The following is a 23,881-nucleotide window of genomic DNA, read 5'->3' on the forward strand; positions in this document are numbered from 1 at the left end:
TTGTGATTCTATGTTTTTTTTAAAGTCAATTTTAGGAAAAATAAAAAAGATAGAGCAACACATTAAATAACACATGAGAGTACAATAGAAAGATCTGGACTACATAAACTTCATAGAAAAACTCATTTTATCAATAAATAAAAGTTAAGAAAGGGACGTAAGATGTAATTCATTGCTAGAACACATTCTTCTCTTGATGAATTGGGTTTAGTCCCCCAAACCAAAAATTATTAGTTTTAATTTCTTGGTTTTGGGCTGGAGCGATAGCACAGTGGGTAGGGCGTTCACCTTACAAACAGCCAACATGGCCGACCCGAGTTCGATTCCTCCGCCCCTCTCGGAGAGCCCGGCAAGCTACCGAGAGTATCTCGCCCGCATGGCAGAGCCTGGCAAGCTCTCCGTGACGTATTCGATATGCCAGACACAGTAACAACAAAGTCTCCAGTGGAGACGTTACTGGGCCCACTCGAGCAAATCGACGATCAACGGGAGGGCCTAATTTCTTGGTTTTGGGGCCATACTTGGAGTCATTCATGGCTTATCCTTGGCTCTCTGGTCAAGGATCACTTCTGGTGGTGGCTCAGGGTACCCTGTTGGTTACCAAGAAATGAACTTCAGTAGGATAAATGCAAGGCAAGCACTCTATCTGCTGTACTATCTCTATGGTCCCCAGAACCAAAAAATATTTAGGAAGGGTTGGAGAGAGAGTTCAGTGGTCAGAAGATTTGGTTTGTAAGCAGGAGGCCTGGATTCCATACCTGGCAGCACATATGGCACCCCAAGTACTATCAGCAGTGATCCCTGAACACTGCAAGATGTGCTCCCCTCCAAAATTAATGTTAAAATAAATTAAAAAGGAGTTATCAAGGAAGATAAATCGAAAGATTAAATGGCAAGTGACATTACAAATATATTTAATAGATGGTTGTATATATGTTCAGAGCATATCGTGTCTCATTTTCCCATATTTTGTAATGTCAGTTGCCATTAATTAATTTCATGCCATTAATTTAATTTATTAAATTAATTAATGGGCGCCCTCCCATTGATCATCGATTTGCTCGAGCGGGCCCAGTAACGTCTCCATTGAAGACTTTGTTGTTACTGTGTTTGGCATATCGAATACGTCACAGGGAGCTTGCCAGGCTCTGCCATGCGGGCAAGATACTCTCGGTAGCTTGCCGGGCTCTCCGAGAGGGGCAGAGGAATCGAACTCGGGTCGTCCATGTTGGCTGCATGCAAGGCAAATGCCCAACTGCTGTGCTATAAAATAGGCCTTATGAGATCAGTCAATAAATTGCAATGTGTGAAGGTATTTTAGATCCTGAATCAAACTAGAAAATACATTATTATATATTTGAGTCATTTCAAAGTGTGAGCGTTGATTGATTTAGGTGTTATGGAATTATAGTTAATTGCATTAAGGTGTGTTAAATGCTTTATGTTTATGTTTCTGAAAAACTATCTTTTAGAGACAATACTGAAATAGTCATGGATAAAATAATACAGTGCTTTGGATTTGTTATAAAAATTTGGGTAGTGCTGAAGTGTGGGTGGAAGTATAGAAACATTGACATTGATGATAAGTTATTAATTGATCACTTAATCACTTAATCACTTAACTTCCCGTTAGTCGTCGATTTGCTCGAGCGGGCGCCAGTAACGTCTCCATTAGTCCCTGTCGCGTACTAGTGTAGCCCAATGGCATCTGTTCACTCCGGGAACATGGAGGGCCTCAAACCGATCGTTCATGACCTTGACAAAGAAGTCTGACCATCTGGTAGGTGGGCGGCCACGCGGTCTCTTGACATCCCGTGGAATCCAATCAGTAACAGCTCTAGTCCAACGGTCGTCTTTAAATCTCATTACGTGACCAGCCCATCTGATTTTCGACACCTTGGCAAATGAGACAGCATCCCTGATCCTTGATCGTCGACGGATGTCAGAACTCCGGATTCGTTCTCTCATTTGAGTGAAACGTGATATTCCAAGCATAGCTCTTTCTATTCTTCTTTGGGAGACCTGAATGGCGTTCTCATCTTGTTTGCGTAGGGCCCAGGTCTCTGAGGCATATGTTAATGCAGGAAGAACAGTGGAATCAAAGAGATGTGCCCGGAGCTGGAGGTTCTTTGTCCTCTTAGCTATTTCTTCGACGTTCTTGAAGGCGTTCCAAGCCGCTCTCTTCCTCCTGCGCAGCTTGGGTGCCAGGTCATTTGTCATGTTGACCTCTCGACCTAGGTACACATAGCTGTTGCATTCGGAGATGGTCGTTCCATTGAGAGCGAATGGGGCGTCAGGAACAAGGCTGTTTCTCATAAACATTGTCTTCGTAAGATTCAGCTGTAGTCCTACCTTTCCACACTCACGGTCAAAGTCAGCTAGCATTTGTGCCGCTTGGCTGATGTTTGGTGTTATTAAAACAATGTCATCAGCAAAGTGGAGGTGGTGTAGTTGCTGACCATCTATCTTCACTCCCATTCCTTCCCATTCCAGTCGCCGCATGATGTTCTCGAGGGTGGCACTGAAGAGTTTCGGTGAAATGGTATCACCCTGCCGCACCCCTCTCTTGATATCAACGATCACTTCTTTGTAGAATGGTGAGATCCTGGTAGTGAATCCGCAATACAGCTCACGGAGGATCCTGATGTATTGGGCTTGAATGCCCTGATTGGCTAGGGCATTCATTGAAGCCCATTAATTGATAATGATTATAAATTAATAACAGTGTATCGTTGCAGTATATATGTGTATTTACTATTTGAAAACCCTAATATATGGATGTCTAAAATCTGTTATATGAAATGGCATAACTATTCCTCTATTAAATAGATTGAATATTTTGATAGTGAAACATAGGGACAGAGTATTGGGTTAGTTTATAGAAAGCAGAAAGCTGACTGTTCAGTGGTCAATTTATATAGTCTGTCTTGGTTGGATTAAGTTTCTGACATGGGACCAAACTAATGGATTCTTTTGTGACAGGCAGGGAAAAAATTGTGATTTAGGGTGGTGTTTCTGCAAACTGCAATTTAAAAAAAAAAAAAGGAAACACAGGGGCTTTTATATTGCCATTTTCTTCAAAAAAGATTTACATTTTCATCTTACTCAGAGACAATTTATTCAATGTCAATCAGCATGAGCAGCCAAACTGAGCATCACTGTATTATTTTTGCTTCAGGGAAAAAAGAAAAAGAGTAGTGCCACTCAAATAAATTACAGTAGAAACTTATGAATGACAAGGAACTCTGCTTCAATTCCAGATTTTAGACATCCAAATATGCCCCAAGGAAGGTAACATTAAAAACCAAGAATTTTGTCTACTCAAAATGTATTAATTTATTTTGACAGGTATAGACATTCCTAACAAAATTCCAAAGTATATTAGAAATGATAACTGCATTTTTGCAGCAATAATGTGACATGGGATTTTTAATATTCTCTTCATTTTAATAACAATGACATATTTGTTGAATGAGAAGGTTGTTTATTGACTGAATTGTGATGCTTCTGGTTTAGAGCTATGCAAAGTATCCTTTTCTACACAAAGTTCCTAACCAATGCTTAAACACAAAAGATCTAATTTGTCTTAACTTTACCTAGCAAGTGTCTTTAAAAAGTACAATGAAAATAAAAATCTAATATATATATATATACATATATATTAGAGCATTTCAGGAGCTCAGCGAAACTGAGCAGAATACAGAGTTCCTTTATGCTCTTTTCTAACATTCCCCAACTAACATTCCTCAGTACTATGGTACCACATTGGTTAAAATGAATGTTAATTTTCATTTCACATCGTTTTTTATCCAAATCCCATGGTTTACATCAGGGTTTACCTCTTGTATGGGCATGGAAAATGCATAATGACACATATACACCATTGTAGTTAATATATAAATATAAGGGACTGGAGTGTCAGTACAGCAGGTAGGGCATTTTTTCTTGCATGGGGCCAACCAGGTTTGATTCCCCAGGACCCGTGAACCCTGCTGGGCGTGATTCCTTGGTGCAGAGCCAGGATTAAACCCTGAGCATCTCTGGGTGTGGCACAAAACCCCTAAGTAAATAATTATTAAAAATTATTAAAATAAAAATATATAAATATAAATTGGTTTCACTGGCTGAAAAGCACTTAGTGCTTTGCTTAATTACTCCTCCTTCCCTCTTTCCCTGGTACTATTTTTGGATTGTCTCAGTTTTCCTTTTTCCAGAATGTCATGTGTTTGGAATCGTACAATATGTAGCCCTTTTGTATTGGATTATTCACTTAGTACTATATATTCAAGTTTCCTCCATATCTTTTACTGGCTTAATTATTTCTTTTTAGTGCTAAATAGCAATACATTGTCTGAATGTACCAAAGTATATTTATCCACTCATTTACTGAAGAACATCTTTATTATTGCTTTCAAATTTTGCCAAGTATGAATAATGCATCTATAAAAATCCATGTGCAGGTTTTTTTTGTGGATTTAAGTTTTCCACTCATCTATGTAAATAGCAAAAACTGTGACTGATGGATTGAATAGTAATAGCATGTTTCACTTTACTAGAAAATGTCAAGCTCTCTTTTGATGTTGTTATACCATTTTGTATTCCCAACAGCAATATATGAACATTCCTGCAATTCAACATCCTTGCCAGCATTTGGTGTTGTCCGTGTTTTTGATTTTTGTTAATTATAATTAGCATATATGGAATCTCATTGTTTTAATTTTTAATTTCCTAATGACATTATTTTCAATGTATCTTTATTTACATCTTGACACTTATATATTTTATATTTAATATTTTTTTACTTTTAAATTGGGATTTTTTTCTATGTTGAGTTCTAATAGCTCTTCATACAAAAGGTTTTTTTTTTTTTTATCAGTTGGCCATCTGGGCCGACCCCAGTCTTGATTCCTCTGCTCCTCTCGGATAGCCCAGCAAGCTACCGAGAGTATCTCGCCCACACGGTAGAGCTGAGCAAACTTCCTGTGACATACTCGATATGCCAAACAGAGTAACAACAAGTCTCACAATGGAGATGTTACTGGGCCCGCTCAAGCAAATCGAACAACGGGAGGGCAGTGACAGTGACAGTGACGATTGGTTAAATACTTCCTTTCAGCATTTTTTTTTTTGTTCTCTTAACATTGTCTTTCTCAGAGCAGAAGTATTTCATTTCATAAAGTCCAAATCATCAATTATATCTTCATTAATTGATACTATGGGGTAATATCTAAAAGTCATTTAAAATACATAATATCTAGGTTATTATGTTATCCCCTAGCATTGCTAAAACTTTGCACCTCATTTAGGTCTAGGATCCAATTTGAGTTAATTTTTGAGCGTAGCATTGGCTTTGTTTCTAAATCCTTTCGTCATTTTTGTTTTCGCATGTTGATGTCCAGTTGTAGCAACTTTGTGGGTGGGATGGTGAGTTGGGTGACATCTGGTGATTCAATGAGTATTACTGGTTCTGTGCTCAGGAATGACATATATAGGGGAGAGGCATATGTGGTGCCATGGATCAAATAGGGGTTGACTGCATACAAGGTAAGCATCTTAATACCTGTACTATTGTTCCAACTCCTGATTTGTCTATTTGTTTTTGTCACTGTTTTGATGAGCATAGGAGTTAGGTAGCATTCATCTCTGACTTTGTTCTATATTTTTAATATTGTGTTGGTTATTTTAGATGTTTGGTTTCTTAAAAACTTTATATTCTGTTTACAGTTGTACACAAAATTACTTGGACTTTTAATTGTGCTTGTGTTGAATCTATAGACCAATTTGTGAAGACCCCAAAATCTTCCTATCCATGATTATGCAGTAGCTTTCACATATTCAGTTATTTGATGTCTCTCAAAGATTTTCTAGATTTATTCATGTATATTTTACCTAATTTGTCAATTTATACTTTAGCACCTAATTTCCTGGGATATTAGGAGTAATGAGTTTTTTATATTATTTTATTTTGAGATTTTTATTTTAAATTAAACTTTTTCATTGCCTATATGAATTTGCCAATATTCAATCATACAAGTGATTTAGTTTGTACATTAGTCTTGTATCTCACAATTCTATAATCACTATTGTTTCAGGCATTTTTAAAATTGATTTTAATTTTTCTACATTCGCAATCGCAAAGTTTTTGTGAAGTTTTATTTTCTCACAATAGGTATTAATTTTATTTACTTTTCTTATTTTATTAACTAGGATTCCTAGTAAAATGTTTTAAATCAATGATAGAGGGACCAGAGTGATAGTACAGTGAGTAGGGCATTTGCCTTGCAAACATTTGACCAGATTCAATATCTGGCACCATGAATGTTCCCCTGAGCTTTGCAGGAATGAGCACTGAGCCAGGAGTAAGCCCTGAGGACTGCAGGGTGTGCGTCAACCCCAACAAAATAAATAACTGGAGATGAAGTTTTTTATACCTAATATTAGTGGGAAAGTTTTTAGTTTCTCCATATTTAGTATGATAGGTGTGTGTTTTCTGTATATGTTCTATGTCAATTATAAAAAGAGCCCCTCTAATATCAATTCTTAATGCAAATGGCTGTTGGGTTTTTGTTAATTTTTTCCCCTACATATATTGATATAATCACGTGATTCTTTTTCTTTAGCCTATTAATGTAATGGACTATACTTTTTTTCCCCAATTTTATAATTTTATTTATTGAATAACCGTGAAAGCAGTTACAAAGCTTTTGAGTTTAAGTCTTGGTCATACAATGAAACACCCGTACCTTCACCAGTGCCCATTCTCCACCACCAAAAACCCCAGTATGCCCTCATCCCACACCCTCCCCCTACATGTGGGGTAGATGATTTCCAAATCACTCTCTCTATACTTTGATCACATTCAACATTTCGACACCACACCCACCATTATTATTTGGGATTTTACCCCAACACTCAGATCTGCTGAAAAGGCAACAGTAGACAATTTGTTTTCTATTGCTGGTCATGAATAATATATGATGTCACGTGGTTGCAGTAGTGGCTGCGCAATTTTGAAATTCCAAAATTTTAACAATTAAATCTGGAGATTTTTTTCCTGCCAAAACCTGCTGGGTTCCGAGATCTGATCCCGAGTCTCTGGGATCATGGCCATTAAGCAGCTTGATCAGGAGCCAGAGAGGCCATTTGTGGGCGGTGACTCACGGTCTCGTTAGAGTGGGGAGGAAAGGGCCAGTTCCACCCATATCCCATGAGGCCCCATATGTCTCGTCACTGCGGGCCCAAACCTGAATGTTCAGTGGTCTCTGGTGGAAGGCAGCCACCGAGCTGCCAAGGGGGAGCAGGCCAACGCACAAAACCTATTCCCACCTGGGGTGGCCCAGAGCCAGTAACCTACTGTGTGACCCACACACATTTCTGCCAAAAGCCGATGGATTTCGAGATCTGTTTCTCAGTCTCTGGGATCATGGCCATTAAGCAGCTTGATCAGGAGCCAGAGAGGCCGTTCGTGGCTGGCAATTCGTGGTTTCATTTGGGTGGGGAGGAAAGGACCGGCTCCACTCCCATCCCGTGAGGCCCCATGTGTCTCATCACTGCGGGCCCAAACCTGACTGTCCAATGGTCTCTGGTAGATGGCAACCATCGAGCCACCAAGGGGGAGCAGGCCAAGGCACAAAACCTATTCCCACCTGGGGTGGTCCAGAGATTTGTGGCCCACACACATTTCTGTGAAAAGCCGTTGGGTCTCGAGATTTGTTACTCAGTCTCTGGGAATATGGCCCTTAAGCAGCTTGATCAGGAGCCAGAGAGGCCGTTTGTGAGCGGTGACTCAGGGTTGGGACGGTGAGGAAAGAGCCAGCTCCACCCCCATCCCATGAGACCCCGCGTGTCTCGTCACTGTGGGCCCAAACCTCCAGTCCAATGGCTTCTGGAAGATGCTGGCCACCAGGCCACCAAGAGGGAGCAGGCAGCACCCTTTCCCCCTGTGGTGGCCCAGCAACAGTAACCTATTGCACGGTCCAGATGCATTTCTGCCAAAAGCCACTGGGTTTCGAGATTTGTTTCTGAGTCCCTGGGATCATGGCCATTAAGCAGCTTGATCAGGAGCCAGACCAGTTGTTCGTGGACGGAGACTCGGGGTCTTGTTGGCATGGGCTGGAAAGGGCCGGTTCCACCCCCATCCTGTGAGACCCCAGGTGTCTCATCACTGCGGGCCCAAACCTGACTGTCCAGTAGCTTCTGGAGGATAATGGCCACCAGGCCACCAGGGGGAAAAGTCCGAGGCACAAAACCTATTCCCACCTGGTGTGGCCCACACCGATAGCCTACTGCACGGACTGGACGCATTTCTGCCAAAAGCTGCTGGATTTCAAGATTTGTTTCTGAGTCTCTGGGATCATGGCCACTAAGCAGTTCAATTAGGAACCAGAGAGGCCCTGCCTCCAATTATATAGCTGAGCTGGAGGTGGTTTGTGGGTGTGTTCTCCCACATACCTAACTTTTGGCCGTTTAATTTCTTGGTAAACTTTGCCCCAAGTTTTGGGGTCTGGCCAAAGGCACAGCAGCAATTTTGGGGTATCTAGAAGCCTGAAGGTGCCATGAGGCTGCTGATGCACTCGCTTCACAGGTACAGATTGACCTGCTTGCATCATCATACTCCCATGGACTATACTTTCTGTTTGTTGTTTGGGTTTTGGGCCACACGCAGGGAATTACCCAACCTGCTGTATCTGTCTGGCCCAGATTTTTGGTTGCTGAACCAGCCTTGAATACCTTGGACAAGTTCTACTTGCCAATGGGTGTAAAATTTTTTCATACTTTAATTAATTTTATTAATATTTTATCAGGGATTTCAATACATGTTAATGAGAAATATTCATTGACAGCTTTATTTTCTAATAATGTCATTGTCAGATCTTGATATTAGTGTAATCTTGCATCATAGTATGAGCCCTACCTGCTGCTTTAATTTTCCAGAAGAGGCTGTAGAGAACTGTTAAAATTTATTCCTGGATTGTTTTGTAGAATTAGTGAATCCATCTGTGCCTAGTGCTTTCTATTTTGGAATGTTATTACTTATTAATCCAATTTATTTTGTAGCTTTAGGCAAATTTAGATAACATTTATTTGTGATTTTTTTGCAGGCTATGTCTTTAAAGGAATCAGTATATTTTATGTGCCAAATTTTGAGTTAATTTCTCATAATATTCATTTACCATCTTTTTAATATTCATGAATCTGTAGTGTTGTCCAGTCTTTCATTTAAGCAATCAGTACTTTGTGTTTTCTCTCTCTTTTCTTTTAAAATTCTTGATATTTCTCTGTTGTCCTGCATGTTATTTGGATATGTATTGTTCATTGTGTATTTTGGGATTTTTCTGTCTTTGTTACTGATTTTCTGTTTAATTTCTTTGTAGTCTGAGAGTAGATATTGTATGATTTCTATTCTTTTCAATATGTTAAGCTGTGATTTATGACTAAGAATGTGGTCAATCTAGGTGAATGTTTTTGTGCGTTTGGGAACATATAATCTGCTGTTGTTAGATGAAGAAGTCTATGGATGTCAACTATACATATTTGACTGATGGTGCTATTGAGTTAAACTTTGTCCTTACTGATTTTCTGCCTGCTGGATCTATTCATTTATGATAGAGGACTGTTAACTACTTCAACTATAAGAGTATATTCATCTATTTCTCTTTTCAGTAATATTGGTTTTTCTCACATGTATTTTGATGCTCTGTTAGTAAACTGCCTTCACTTCTGATTCTATAGGCATGTGTGATTTTGAGCCAGGAATTTACACCTTGAATCTGTCAAAAAAAAAAAAAACACCAAAACTCACATGGATTAAACTTTTAAAAATAATCGGGGACTGGAGAGAGAGTACAGGATTAAGGGACATACCTTACATGTGGCTAACCCCAGTTCAATCTCTCACATTACATAATCCCCTGAATGTTGCACCCCCCCAGAGAACACTGAGCCCTTGTGGGTCTGACCCTGGAGGACTATGAACATCACTGGAATGACTCCGGCACAGGACCTGAGTAGCACTGCCTCTCACCTCTCACCTCTCATAGGCCTGGTTGGCTGAGAAATGTGGGGAAGAGCGCCTGGACATCCTGAATGTGGCTTGGGAAGAGTCCTCTAAACCTCGCCCCCTCTGCCAAAAGAAAACCTTTCACCTTTCACCTACTGGAAACCTGTTCTAATTGCTTTAGCTGATTTAGCATTAAGAAAACACGAAAGAAGAATCAAAGGAAGAGGAACAAAATATGGAAGAAATTTTAGGCTAAATATCCAAGAGGGACCAGTGATGTCAAATATAGTTCTACAGTTCCTTCTACTCACGGGGCTGATGTGCATTCCAGTGTGTGTACTGCACCGGCTCAGACTTCCACCCTGCAGTCTTCCAAGTGTATTCGCCTGTATTGTTTTGGTCTTGAAGAGCTATCCAAAAATAACTGTCTTCAGTTGTTACCATACTACTGATCAAACTGGTAATAAAAGCCTGTTCAAATCTGGAAGAGGGAGAACGGAAATAGTTATGTTTATTTTCCAGGAATATAAAAATGTTATTAAAACAGAATGAGGTTCATAGAACAGTACCAGTAAGTATTTTCATGAATTCTTCAGAAGATGGAGCAGAAAAATGGACAAAGACCCTGGACATTATTTTTAAATGTCAAATATCAGGATGATTCCCCAAAACAAACAAGTTAAGAGAATTTGATTTTCACTGACAGGATTATTTCTTTCAAACAATGGAGTCCAGTTTCTGTTTCAGAAGATCGATAACCAAGTCCTTAAAGCCAGAAATACTTTCCTTGCACATCAAGTGCCTGTAATTTGGTCACACAACGCATTATATGCCATAATATGTGTGTGGTGGACGTTGGCAGGTGGCAGCAGAAAGGATTTTATGCATTTCTGAATGTGCATCTGCCAGTCAAGAATGTACATTCACACTTTACTATCCTCGCCTGTTGAGAATGAAATACAGACTAGAGTAAGTAGCATTTGTACCTCTTCCAAATTACTTTATTCACGGGCACATGGATTCCTTGGCATATTCAAACGTTCTCACAGAAACATATTCACTGAAGATAAATTTTAAACCCTAGCAACAAATCCAAGGAAGAACATCCGCTTTTCCCCCTCCCCAAATAATGGAATGAATTAGTGTCTATTGATTGGTGGCAATATCCTCTTAGCAGTATGAATATACCAAAAACAGAATCTAGAAAACTTGCAATGTGCTTTCACATGAATAACTAATAGAAATATGTGAATATTAAAATTTAACTAGCATTGAAATTTCAAGTTAAGTTGAAAAGGATCTTGAAAAATTTATTTTCAATACATGTGAAGTTTGGAATATCTTTAATAGTTTCTTTTGCCAGGTCAGCTGAAACAATGAGAAAGGAGAAGCCTGATAAAATTACCCAGGAAACCAAAGGGGAAAGTAAGTTTAGACTTTTCAATTTTTTTCAATTCAAAACATTCAATTTTGAATGTTTTTCTTTGCCACGGATATTTAACTTGTTAATGGAAACAAAAGCATTGGGGTCATTCAAGAATAGAAGATTCTTGAAACATACGGGGGAGGAAAGAGAAAAGAAATATGGAAAGGTAAAAATTTTCATTGTTTTACAAACATTACTAGCAACAGCTAGTGATCTTAGGCATTCGTGGTATCCATTTTTGCAGAGCATATTGATTTTCTTCATGCTTTTGTAAATATTTTTCTGCAGATAAAATTATTGATATAAATAGCACATATTTTAAATTAGAAAACTATTTTACCTATTAATCAGGCCATACATACCTGGAAGTGCTCAGGGGCTACTCACTTTCTTTGCTGGGAGACTATGTAGTGGTGGGGATTTAACTCAGGTAACTATATGAAGAGCATGCACCTTAAACCCGGTACTATAACTCTGGCCTAGAAGAGCATTTTTAACCATACTGAAGTAGTAACATAACTTTATATAAATGTATTTTGAAGGCAAAATTTATCGAGCTAAATATTTTTAGATGCTATTGTAATTTTCTTTACTTTTCCATTTGTCCATATTCTCATAACATAGCTTTCATTCTTTCAGTCAGAGTTGCATAACTATCATGACCAGTGGGTACCTGAAATTGCAGTGCTAGAAGGTCAGCAAGACCCTATATCACAGATACTCTGGCCTGTTAACTATACTGCCCTAACATCAGAATGTGTAGCTAATTCCTTATACTACAGCATTTGCTCAATACTGGCAGCAATTGCTTCATCTGTGAACCTAGGCTCCAGTATCATTATTCATGAGAATATTTTATATTGTTCTTTCTTCATCTTAGGGCTATTTAGTCTACTATATTTTGCTATTTTGTCTTGATTTATTATTTTTCAAAATGATAAAAATTTTCTGCTTCATGAATTGGCAAGTGTATCATAGGCAAGTAGTTGTATATAGGAGTCATTTATTGAATCTTAAAAACTTCAAATTAAATAGGACTCTAATTTTCCTTGTTTCTTTCAGAGGATGGCATTGTTAACAAAGCTATTCAGCAAAATCAGTTTTTAAAATTATATATTGGAAGAAATTAACTCTGGATAATATTAGACAACCTCTTGAGTATCTGTTTCCCACTAAGAAAGAAGCAAGAGCAGAGTTAATGTTCTTTACTGTGGCTGGCTATTTGGTTTCAACACGAGGAAGGTTTGAAAACTCTGGCTTATGGTAATAGATCAAATGACCTTTTAAAATCATTTTAGTTCTGTGCTTTAAAATCATTTGTTTGGGAATATGCCAAAGTAGTTTTACCATATCTAGCATTTTTCTGGGTTTTACCGAGGTCAATTAGATCAAACGAGATGTTTTAAGGGCAAAATGCAGTTAATTGTGTAGGTTTTACCCTGGTTTTAAACCAGAACAATATTTCTAATATGTATATATACACATATATTATTGAATCACTGTGAGATAGACCCTTACAAAGCTGTTCATTATTAGGTTTTAGTCATACAGTGTTCCAACACCCATCTCTCTACCAGTGTACATTTCCCAGCACCAGTGTCCCCAGTTTCCCTCTCATCAATCCCATCTCCCCGCCACCAGCCTACCTCTATGGTAGGCACCTCTATTCAAATTGCTTTCTCTATTCTCTCTCTCTCTCTCTCTTTTTCTCTCTCTTTCTCTCATTCTCTCTCCCCCCCCCCCCCGCCTCCCTCCCTCCCTTTTTGGCATTGTGGTTTGCAATATAGATACTGAAAGGTTATCATGTATATCCCTTTACCTACTTTTAACACTCAGTTCTTGTCCAGCATGATCTGGAAATTATTTCTAAAGAATTCAGTAAAAATGTTATCTTTTTTTAAAAAGGATAAAATATCTTTCTTGGGTGTTTCTACTTATGAAGTCAAATTGTATAGGGCAATAATTTGTAGAACCAGAAATAGAATGCTCAAATCAATTCTGTAAATAGAAAAGTCTAGAGAGATAGTACAGAGGGTAAGGTGCTTGCCTTATATGCAGCCAACTCTGGTTTGATCCTCAGCACCACATATGGTCCTCAGAGCCTGGCCAAGAACGATTCCTGAGCACTGAGTTAGGAGTGAACTTTTAGTACTCCTCCCCAAATAAGTGTAAGCAAGAAAAATATGTCTTCCATCAGTTTGTCAAGAAAATACTGCTCATGGTGTCATGGCGCTAATATTAAATTTTAATTAAAAATGTATTTTTAAAAATATTTTTGTTTTTTCTGTAGTTTTAAAAGAAGTATTAATTTTTTATTGAATTACTCTGAGATACATAGTTTCAAAGCTGTTCATGGTTGGGTTTCAGTCATACAATGTTCTAACACCCATCCCTTCACCAGTGCGTATTTCCCACCACCAGTGTTCCCAGTTTCCCTTCTGCCACCATCACCCAGTCAGTCTGCCGGTCTGCTTCTATGGCAGGCACTTTTCTTTCTTTTTTTTTAATCTCTCTCTCTCCTTTTGGACATCATAGTTTGCAATACAGGTACTGAGAGGTCATTTAGTTTGTTCCTTTACACAATTTCAGCACTCACTTCTTATCCAGAATGATCATTTCCACCTATCATAGCAGTCCTTTCTCGATCCCAACTGCCTTTTACCCAGAACTTGAGGCAGGCTTCAAATCATGGACCAGTTCCCTGGCCCTTGTTTCTACTGTCCTTGGGTGTTAGTATGGGTATTAGTGTACTTGGGTATTGAAATGTATTTTTAAAAAGATATTAAAACAAACCTTTGGTACATATCAATTTTTCCCATTTCAAAATAAGCATTTTGAATTTCAAAAGTATATATTTCCTAAGGAGAAATTTATTTAAATATTCTAGTTGAATATAACATCTTTTCATCAATTTACCTACTAAAGTATATAGGTGGAAAAAAAGTTTTTTCCCTGTCTAAGAATGACATGGTCCTCAGCAGACAGCAGTGTGAGAAGGATTAATAAGGACTGTGTTTGTATTACCTAAAACAACAGACTGAATAAAAGTAATACATTGGAAGTAACTTCACAAAATAATTATCTTTATCAAAAGTACTGGGACACAAGGACAGCAGAGACAAAGGCCAGGAATATTGCTCCATAGTTAGAAGCCTGTTTCATGAGCTGGTGGAGAATAGAGAAGGAATCACTAAGTCAATGATGATTGGAAGGATCACTCGGGGTGGGAAATGTGTGCTAAAAGTAGATAAAGCACCAACGTGATAGTCTCTCAGTATCTATATTGCAAACCATAATGCCCAAAAGTAAAGAGAGAGTATGGGGGAAATTGTCTGTCATAGAGGCAGGGGAGGGTCAGGAAGGGGGGGATATTGGGGACATTGGTGGTGGAAGATGTGCACTGGTGGAGGAATGGGAGTTTTATCATGATATGACTGAAACTCAAACATGAAAGCTTTGTAACTGTTTCTCATGGTGATTCAATAAAAAATAAAAGAAAAAATACTTGGATAGTTTTTATCTATGATGCAACCATCCCTCCACCAGCGCACATCTTCCACCACCAATGTCCCCAGTATCGCTCCCCTTCCAAACTATCCCCTACCTCTATGGCAGACAATTCCCCCCATACTCTCTCTATTTTGGGCATTTTTTAAATCTGGTGATAAAAAAATAGAAAAAAAAATAGGCATCGAATGGAATTATATAAGGGTGGAGACACCTATATTTAATAACAAATACAAATGCAACTTTGACATCTCTCAAAAGTGTAATATTTTTTAAAAATTTTTATTAGTGAGACACCATGAGGTACAGTTGTAGACTTACAAATTTTGTGCTTGGGTTTCAATTATACAATGATCAAATACCCATCCCTCAACCAGTGCCGATTTCCCACCACCACGGATCCCAGTATCCCTCCCACCTCCCTTCCCCCCATCCCACCCTGGCTCTATGGCAGGGCATTTCCCTCTGTTCTCTCTCTCCTTTTGGGTGTTGTGGTTTGCAAAAGAGGCATTGAGTGGCAATCATGTTTGGTCTATAGTCTACTTTCAGCAAGCTTTATTTGGTGCTCCCTTCTCTATCTGAGCTGCCTTTTCCCCTAGCATGTGTGGCTGGCCTCCAAGCCATGGAGCAAAACTCCTGGTACTAATCTCGGCCATTCTTGGGTGTTAGTCTCCTATTTTGTTACTTTAAGTTCCTCAGATGAATGCAATCTTTCTATGTCAAAAGTGTAATCTTAAACAACAAATTTAAAATTTCTAAATCCAGACAGGTAAAGTAAAATTTATGATAAGAGCACCATGTCTTCCCAGAAGTTTTTACCTGGAAAAATCTTTGATTTTTTTAAAATAACTTTGTCCCACCTTCTGTCTGCCAAATTAAATCTTCCACTCACATTACTTCTTGCACTATCTATTTACCGCAATTTACAAACCGTTTAATAATGCCGATTACATTGGAGTATGGTGCCGCTAGCAAGTCAATCTGTACCTGTGAGACGAGTACATCAGCAGCCTGATGATGCCTTCATATTTCTAGATACCTCCAAATTGCTACTGTGCCTTTGGCCAGACCCCAAAAATGTGGGGCAAAGTTTACCAAGGAAGTAAACAGCCAAAAGTTAGATATGTGGGAGACACACCCACAAACCACCTCCAGCTCAGCTATATAATTGGAGGTATGGTCTCTCTGGTTCCTAATCGAACTGCTTAACGGCTATGATCCCAGAGACTCAGAAACGAATCTTGGAACCCAAAGGCTTTTGGCAGAAATGCGTCCTGTTCCTGCAGTAGGTTACTGGGGCTTGACCACTCCAGGTGGGAATAGGTTTTGTGCCTTGGCCTGTTTCCCCTGGCATCTCAGTGACTGCCATCCTCCAGAGGCCATTGAACAGTCAGGTTTGCACCCGCAGTGACAAGACACACGGGGTCTCATGGGTCTCCTCCCCAACAAGACTTGGAGTTGCCACCCACGAATGGCCTCTCTGGCTCCTGATCAAGCTGCTTAACGTCCATGATCCCAGAGACTCAGGAACAAATTTCAGAACCCAGCAGGTTTGGGCAGAAATCCCTCCAGATTTAATTGTTGAAGTTTTAAAATTCCAAAAGCGCAGTCACTACTGTGGCCGTGCGATATCATATGTTATTCATAATCAGCAATAGAAAACAAATTGTCTATGGTTGCCTTTTCGGCAGATCTGAGTGTTGGAGTAAAATCCCAAATAATAATGATGGATCTGGTGTCAAAATACTGAATTTAATCAAAGTAGAGAGAGAGAGTAATGTGGAAATCATCTGCCCCACAGGTAGGGGTGGGTGTGGGATGGAGAGTATACTGGGGGTTTTGGTGGGGGGAGAATGGGCATTGCTGAAGAAACTGATGTCTCATCATTGTATGACCGAGACTTGAGTCCGAAGTCTTTGTAACTCTCATGGTGATTCAGTAAATAAATTTATAAAAAGAAAAAAAAGTAAGGTGGAGTTCATGTCCAATTCAATCAGCCTAATCAATGACTGAATAAATAGCAATACTCTTATATTAAAATAAATTTTAAAAATGATGCAATTATATCTCTAATCCCTAAATTAAGGTTTTGTTTTTAAACTATTAGGAACTAGTTTTGAACTCATAATTACAGTTGTATTTCTTCCAGTAAATGCAATTACTAGTATTTTTTTGAAGCTGCATTTGTATTTGTTATTAAATCTGAGTGTCTCCTGCCCTTATATAATTCCATTTTTGTTAGTTAATTTTGAGCCTCACCTGGTGATGCTCAGGGACAACTCCTGGCTCTTTGTTCAGAGATCATGTCTGTCAGGCTGGGGGACACATTAAATACTGGGGATTGAACTTGGGCCAGCCACAAAAAAGGCAAGGGCTTACCTGCTGCACTGTTGCACCAGCCCCACAATTTTTAACATTTTTAAATGATATTTTCAAATAACTGACTCTTTCTGAATGAATATAAAAACAATAAATTTCTTTCTCTTAGAAAAATAAACAACAGATTAGCGAGAATATCATTAGTTTTAAAACGGAAGTCAACAGAATGATTATTATCACAAGATCTTCTTGATGGCATTTCTAAAGAACTAAACATGCTGAATTGGTCAATATTGTTTCTTGCAAAAGTCTCTAAAAGAAATATAGCTTTGGATATACACATACTCTATATTCAGAAATGGGTTGGAGTGATAGCACAGTGGGTACGGCATTTGCCTTGCATGTGGCCAACCTGGGTTCAATTCCTCCGTCCCCCTCAGAGAGCCCAGCAAGGTACTGAGGGTATGCTGCCCGCACGGCAGAGCCTGGCAAGCTCCCCATGGTATATTCATATGCCGTAAACAGTAACAACTAGTCTCACAATGGAGACATTACTGGTCCCCACTTGAGCAAATCGATGAACAACAGGAGGACAATGCAATGCAATGCTACAATACTCAGAAATAATACTGGAAAAGAAGCACCATACTGTTCATCATGACATTGCCCTCTGGGGAGAGCAGCGCTATTGACTGGAAGGAGGCACGAATGGAGGTGTACTTTCTCTGTTCAGTCTATGTTCTTCTAACTTGCTTTAATTTGTATTGACAAGAATGTTCTTATTGTACAATTTGAAGACAAATCAAAATGTGGTTTTTTAAAAATAAAAGTTTACTGCATTCTACAAAAAAAATTAAAAAATCTGTTAGAACTGATAAGCAAATTCAGCAGAATTGCAGGATACAATTTCAACACAGAAAAATTAGTTGCATTTTGTTATACTAATGATAATATGAATAAGAAACTATAAAAATGCTATTTATAATAGCAAAATAAGAACAAAATAAGAACAATACTTAGAAAAAACAACCCGAGAGGTAAAACCACAAAACATTGCTGAAACTAAAGAAGACAAAAATAAAATTAAAAGATACCCCAAGTTCAAAGATTTTGTGGTTTATTGTTAAAATGGTCTACTATGGAAAGGGTTCTACAGATTTAATTCAGTCCCTATTCAGGTCCCAATGATAAGTTTTACAGAAATAGCAAAATACATGTTAAAATTCATTTGAAATGTGACCTGCACTTAAAATAAAACAGAAACCAAGTTGGAAGTTCTAGAGTTTCTCATTTATAAACTTACTAACAAGTTACACTAATCTTTGGGCCAGAGGGAAAGTTTAACAGACTGAGTATGTGCTTTGCTTGCAGAAGTACAGGTTTCATCCTGAGCACAGCAAGGTCCCGAGCACTGCCAAGAGTGGCCCTCAAGGACAAAACTGGAATAGACCTAGAAAACTGCTTGAATGTGGACCTTAAACCAAACAAATTAAAACAGAACCATGGCATGAAGACATACACATAAACTAATGGAGTAAAGTAGAGCAAGTCCATAAATAATCCCTCAAATACATAGTCAAATAATTTTTGAAAAGCATGTTCAAACCGTTCATTGGGGTGTGGGGGAATCAAGATTTTAAACAATGTTAATGGGAAAACCAGACTTGCACCTTAAAAGAATGAAGTTATGGCACTTGCCTTACAGTGTTTACAAAAACTAATTTTTTGTAAGTGTATCAAAGACCTAAAGGCACAAGTTAGAATAATAAAACTCTTAGACAAAACAGGGATAAAATATCATGGTATTTAATTTAGCAATAGTTTCTTGGATATGGACCCAAGTATATAAGAATTAGAAAAATTATACATAACAAAGATTAAAAATTTTGGATCCTAAGGATGTGGTTTAGATACTAAAACAAGGGAAATAAATCTTGCCAGAGGTGGAAAGTAAGGGAAACCAGGAGTTCTAATTTTGTTTTTGTTTTAGGGGTCACATCAAGTGGCCCTCAAGGCTTACTCCTTACTTTGTGCTCAGGGATTACTCCTGGAAGGATTCTGGGAGGATCACATGCAGTACCAGGGCTTAAATCAGGCTCTGCCATGTACAAAGCAAGCACCTTTAACCCTCTATTTAAATGGTGCTGGACTGGGGATGAAATCCAGGGTCTTACACATCGGAGGCACAGATTTTCAGATTGGGAAGATGCAAAAAAGGCCTGGATATAGGTGGTGGTGTTAGTTACACACTAATATGAATGTGTTTGATGCCACTAAACTGTTTAAACTCACTTAAAAGAATTGGTGCTGGAGAGAAAGTTCAACGGACTGGATCACCCGGTTCATATGTTGGATGCTCAGATTGGTGTTTTGGCATGACCTGGTCCTCTGAGCATTTCCACAAGTGGCTCTTGAACATTGAGCTGGGGGAGATCCCTGCACATAGTCAGGTGTTACCCAAAAACCACAATATGAAAGAAATATTTCAAATGATCAACTTTATGTTAGGTACATTTGACCATAATGGAAAAAGCTAACCTGGCCTGGGATATAGCTCAAGTAGTAGAGCACTCTGAGTTTGATCTATGCAACAGATTCACACACACACCCCCACCCCACCTTAAACATTGCCTGCTGGCCCCAATTGAAAATAAAATGTTAACTGCAAAATTTGGGGGAGATATGGCAGATGAAAAATGGCAAAATTGTGAAAGTGCTTCAATAGAATTCACAATAAAAGCTAGAAAAAAACTAGATGTTGGGGTTAGATAGATAGTACGGGGATGTGGTGGCTGGTTGGATACCAGCACCCCATATGAGCTAAAAGAAACTCCTGAGCAAAGAGTAAGATCAATCCATGAGAACTACCAGATGTTAACCAGCACCCCACCCCATGAGATGCTGTTGCAGGATTTTTTTTTTTACTTTTGGTAAATTTACAGAATTAAAGATCACTGGATAATGTTATATTAAATATTCCATGGCTAGTTGATACAAGACTTTGATCTACATGTATTTTGACGATGATCTCTAGTAACTTTGGGATTCAAGAAATGCATTCATACTTTGGCTGAAATCAAAGCAACTAAGTCTAACAAATGTTCTAATTTTTAGACCTAGCGAATAAAATTTTTATTCATCAGTGAAAATCTGTTTTTCTTCCCCTTCTCTATTCCACAAAGTGTTAAAAGTCTTAGACCAGGAGCAATTGCCCAATAACAAAAGGAGTAATTTGTAGCAGGTGGTTCTAATTGTGCCCATCAAACCTGTCACTCAATTGTGCAGAAGAGTGGAAAATCAATTAGCAGCTACAAGCTTGGGTACTGGTGAATGACGGGAGTGTCTTAACTCAAACAGGAAATCAGTAATGGAAGAAAATGATTACCAAAGTTGCTAGTGGACATTCTTAAATCCTAAGAGACTTTTCATCTATTATCCATTCTTCTTGATCCAAAGATACTATGGAAAAATATTAGACCATGCATTGTCACTCAAAGAGCAGTACGGATCTTTGTTTCCCAGCTGATGGGTAGGTGAAAATCAAGAATATGAGACCCTTCATTTATTTCACTTGCACATTTCTTGATGAAGCCCCTTCTTTCGACACAGATGTGTTGGTAGAGTTGTATCCATGCAAATTAACTGCCTGGGAGAGAGACCTGAGACCAGGCTGGTGACTGGAGCAGCATGCCAGTGACATCTGGGTAAGCTAAGAGATTGAGGATGGAATGAAAATAATCTTAACTATGTCCTAGTTCTGCTTTAGAGTTGAACCAACATCAGATAAACTATTGAATATAGTTTATCAATGAAAAACTTTAAAGTGTTCACAGCATCCTCTTATCACCAACTTCTGGGAAAATGGAACAGAGCAGAGTTTTTTTTTCAGATATCTTCTATAATTTACTTGAAGTGCCTAGCATGCTTTTAGAAAAGGAAGACTTTGAACTCTAACAGATTTCTGTATTCCTTGGATCACTTGGATCACAGATTTCTGTATTCCTCGGATCATGGGTAGCTTGCTATCTATAATTCATTTAAAGTTTACCCATGTATTGTTTTATTCCACCTTCTTCATTTGTTTCATGAGTCTATATACTCTTACTTCTTTAGAATCTGATCTGTAAGAAATACCTTACAATCACACACCTTTTACTTCTTTTGTACAGCATGCCAATGAGAAGCACAGCATGGTACCTCTCAAGGGTTCAAGAATTACTTTGTCAATAGATTCTAGAGTGACTTTTATTGCCAGGTTACCAATAAAAAATATATTTTAGTCTCTGACAGACGCTCAAGGTAAGAAGAGGTACTACTTCTCTCCACACACACGCACACACACACACACACAAACACACACACACACACGGAAAGAGAATAAGACATAAAAACAGATGAAATAATTGGACTTATTTTGGAGCTGGAGAGACCTTATAGGGGTTTAGGCATTGATCTTGCACAAAACAAATTCTGGTTTGATCCCTGACATTGCACATAGTCACCCCTGGAGTGATCCCTAAACACAGAGCTAGGAGTAAGCCCCAAGCACCACTGGATGTAGCCCTCAAATTAATGCTTATAAATATGTGTATATATATATTTTTCCTTTGATGAAAATATCTTAATTATAATGAACAAAAATGTGTTTCACTGGTCAGGCTCCTGAACCAAGTCCAGTCACTGTCATTGTCACTGTCCTCCCATCATTCATCGATTTGCTCGAGCAGATCCAGTAACGTCTCCACTGTGACAATTGTTACTGTGTTTGGCATATCGAATATGTCACGGGTAGCTTGCCAGGCTTTGCCATGCGGGTGAGGTACTCTTGGTAGCTTGCCAGGCTCTCCAAGATGGGCGGAGAAATCGAACTCGGGTCAGCCATGTTGGCCCGCTTGCAAGGCAAACACCCTACTGCTATGCTATTGCTCTAGCCCACAAGTCCAGTATTGACTGATTAAAAAATATCCAACCCAAAGTGTTCTGAAACTTTTGGGTTGACAGTTTGAGGATAAAGTCTTCTTTTTGCCTGGTGGTTCTTCTGGGAAGCAGAAAGTTTAATTAAAACAACACTGAGAAAAACTAAAGGTGTGGCTGGAGCTTACAGGGAGGGTGTATTGAGCATAAAATATTATATCAGGAATTTGTTTTGTGAAATGCTGTCACTCTATTCCTATTGTGTGTATGAGGGCATGTTTTCTCTACATTGCTCAGAGGTAAGCCTAGAAAATCAGGTAGGAGATAAGAGGAGGAAGAAACATAGATGGCTTTGAATGTGAACTTTCAGAGGAAGCCTACAGGTATTCTTTCTACTCATTAGATGTTAATGTGAAAAGCCTCTGAATGAGACCCTTAGCACCAGTTGTCCTGGTGAATATTTTAAAAGGCAATGGTTTTAGGAGAAAACAAGTGACATGCTTTGCAAGTATGTGTCTTTACAGAAACATGGGAGATTCTACCTTTCTTTAGTTTGTGGGTGTTAGCTTCCCAGCCCTCATTGTTCTCCTGGCATGGACAGTGACACTGAAGTCAGTTCTACTGTTTATATTTTATGTTTTGGTCCACATCTGTTGTAGCTCAGGGGTTGCTCCTGGTTCTGTACTCAAGAATCCCTCCTCGTGGACTTGGGGGACCAAATGGTATGCTGAAGATTGAAACCAGGTTGGTCCTATGCAAGGCAAGTGCCCTACCTGCTGTACAATTGTTCTAGCCCCAGATTTTGACATTTTATTCCCAATTACATATTGGTGCCACTCGGTGAACTCTATACAGTGTTAAAAAAGGATTTTTTTCTGTCAGCACTGAGATGACTTCAAACAAATACAGATCTGAGAACTGGCAGCAAAGCTTCACTATCATTAGATTTAATTTGTTTGTTTTTTAAAAAAACAGAAACAAAAGCAAAGTACAACTCACACACATGACATTGAACAATCAACTTAACTGTTTGTCTTGGGGAGAGAGCTCAGAGGGCTGAACACATGCACAAGGTCAGGATTTGATCCCTCGTACTACATGGTCACCTAACAGAAGTAATCAGTGATCACTTCTGGATTTGACTCCCCAAACCAAGGTAAAAATAAACCCTAACACCCCCAGATTTAATTGTTACATATTTCATTATATTTCATACATTTAGAAGATAGTATAACTGAGTACATCAGCAGAGTTAGGTACCTAATACATTTTTATGGAAAGAAAAAGTCATCTTAAATTTTGCTGTGACTCAAAAATCAATTTAGGACTAACAATAGTATGATTTAAACTCACCTCAATCAATAATTCAAATAATTTAATACTCTAATGTATGGCACACTTTAGATTTTGACAAGTTACTAATGGTGGCTAGATTTTATCATTCAAAGCACTCTAAAGTCAAAACACAGTCACATTTCTGAAAGAAAATATGTCTCTTTACCTGTTTTGTATGGTTACAAGTGCAGGAGGACAGTAATAACCACTCGAGGCATGTTCAAAGCTTCGAAGGACAGTGTCAATTTTGTAGCAAAATATGCCATGTCTCTCCCATCCCTTAAAAAAGGAAAAGAAAAATCAAAATATAATAAAATTTTATTAGCAAAAATCCTTTGCTTTCATATTCTTATGCAGCACAAAAGTAACTTTCTTATCTG

General features: G+C 38.5%; 1 protein-coding gene across 1 annotated transcript in view; it reads right to left on the reverse strand.

Annotated features, from left to right (window-relative positions):
- PLA2R1 (phospholipase A2 receptor 1) overlaps positions 1 to 23,881 on the reverse strand; it is a 153,907-nt gene that overhangs the window by 54,929 nt on the left and 75,097 nt on the right. The window contains exons 12-13 of the mRNA XM_056110442.1: positions 23,668 to 23,780; positions 10,312 to 10,481 (exon numbers count right to left, since the gene is read on the reverse strand). Coding sequence (XP_055966417.1) covers positions 10,312 to 10,481; positions 23,668 to 23,780 — 283 coding nt within the window. The remainder of the gene's footprint in view (positions 1 to 10,311; positions 10,482 to 23,667; positions 23,781 to 23,881) is intronic.

This window comes from Sorex fumeus, unplaced genomic scaffold, assembly GCF_029834395.1.
Source record: "Sorex fumeus unplaced genomic scaffold, SorFum_2.1 ptg000009l, whole genome shotgun sequence".
Taxonomy (NCBI): Eukaryota; Metazoa; Chordata; class Mammalia; order Eulipotyphla; family Soricidae; genus Sorex; species Sorex fumeus.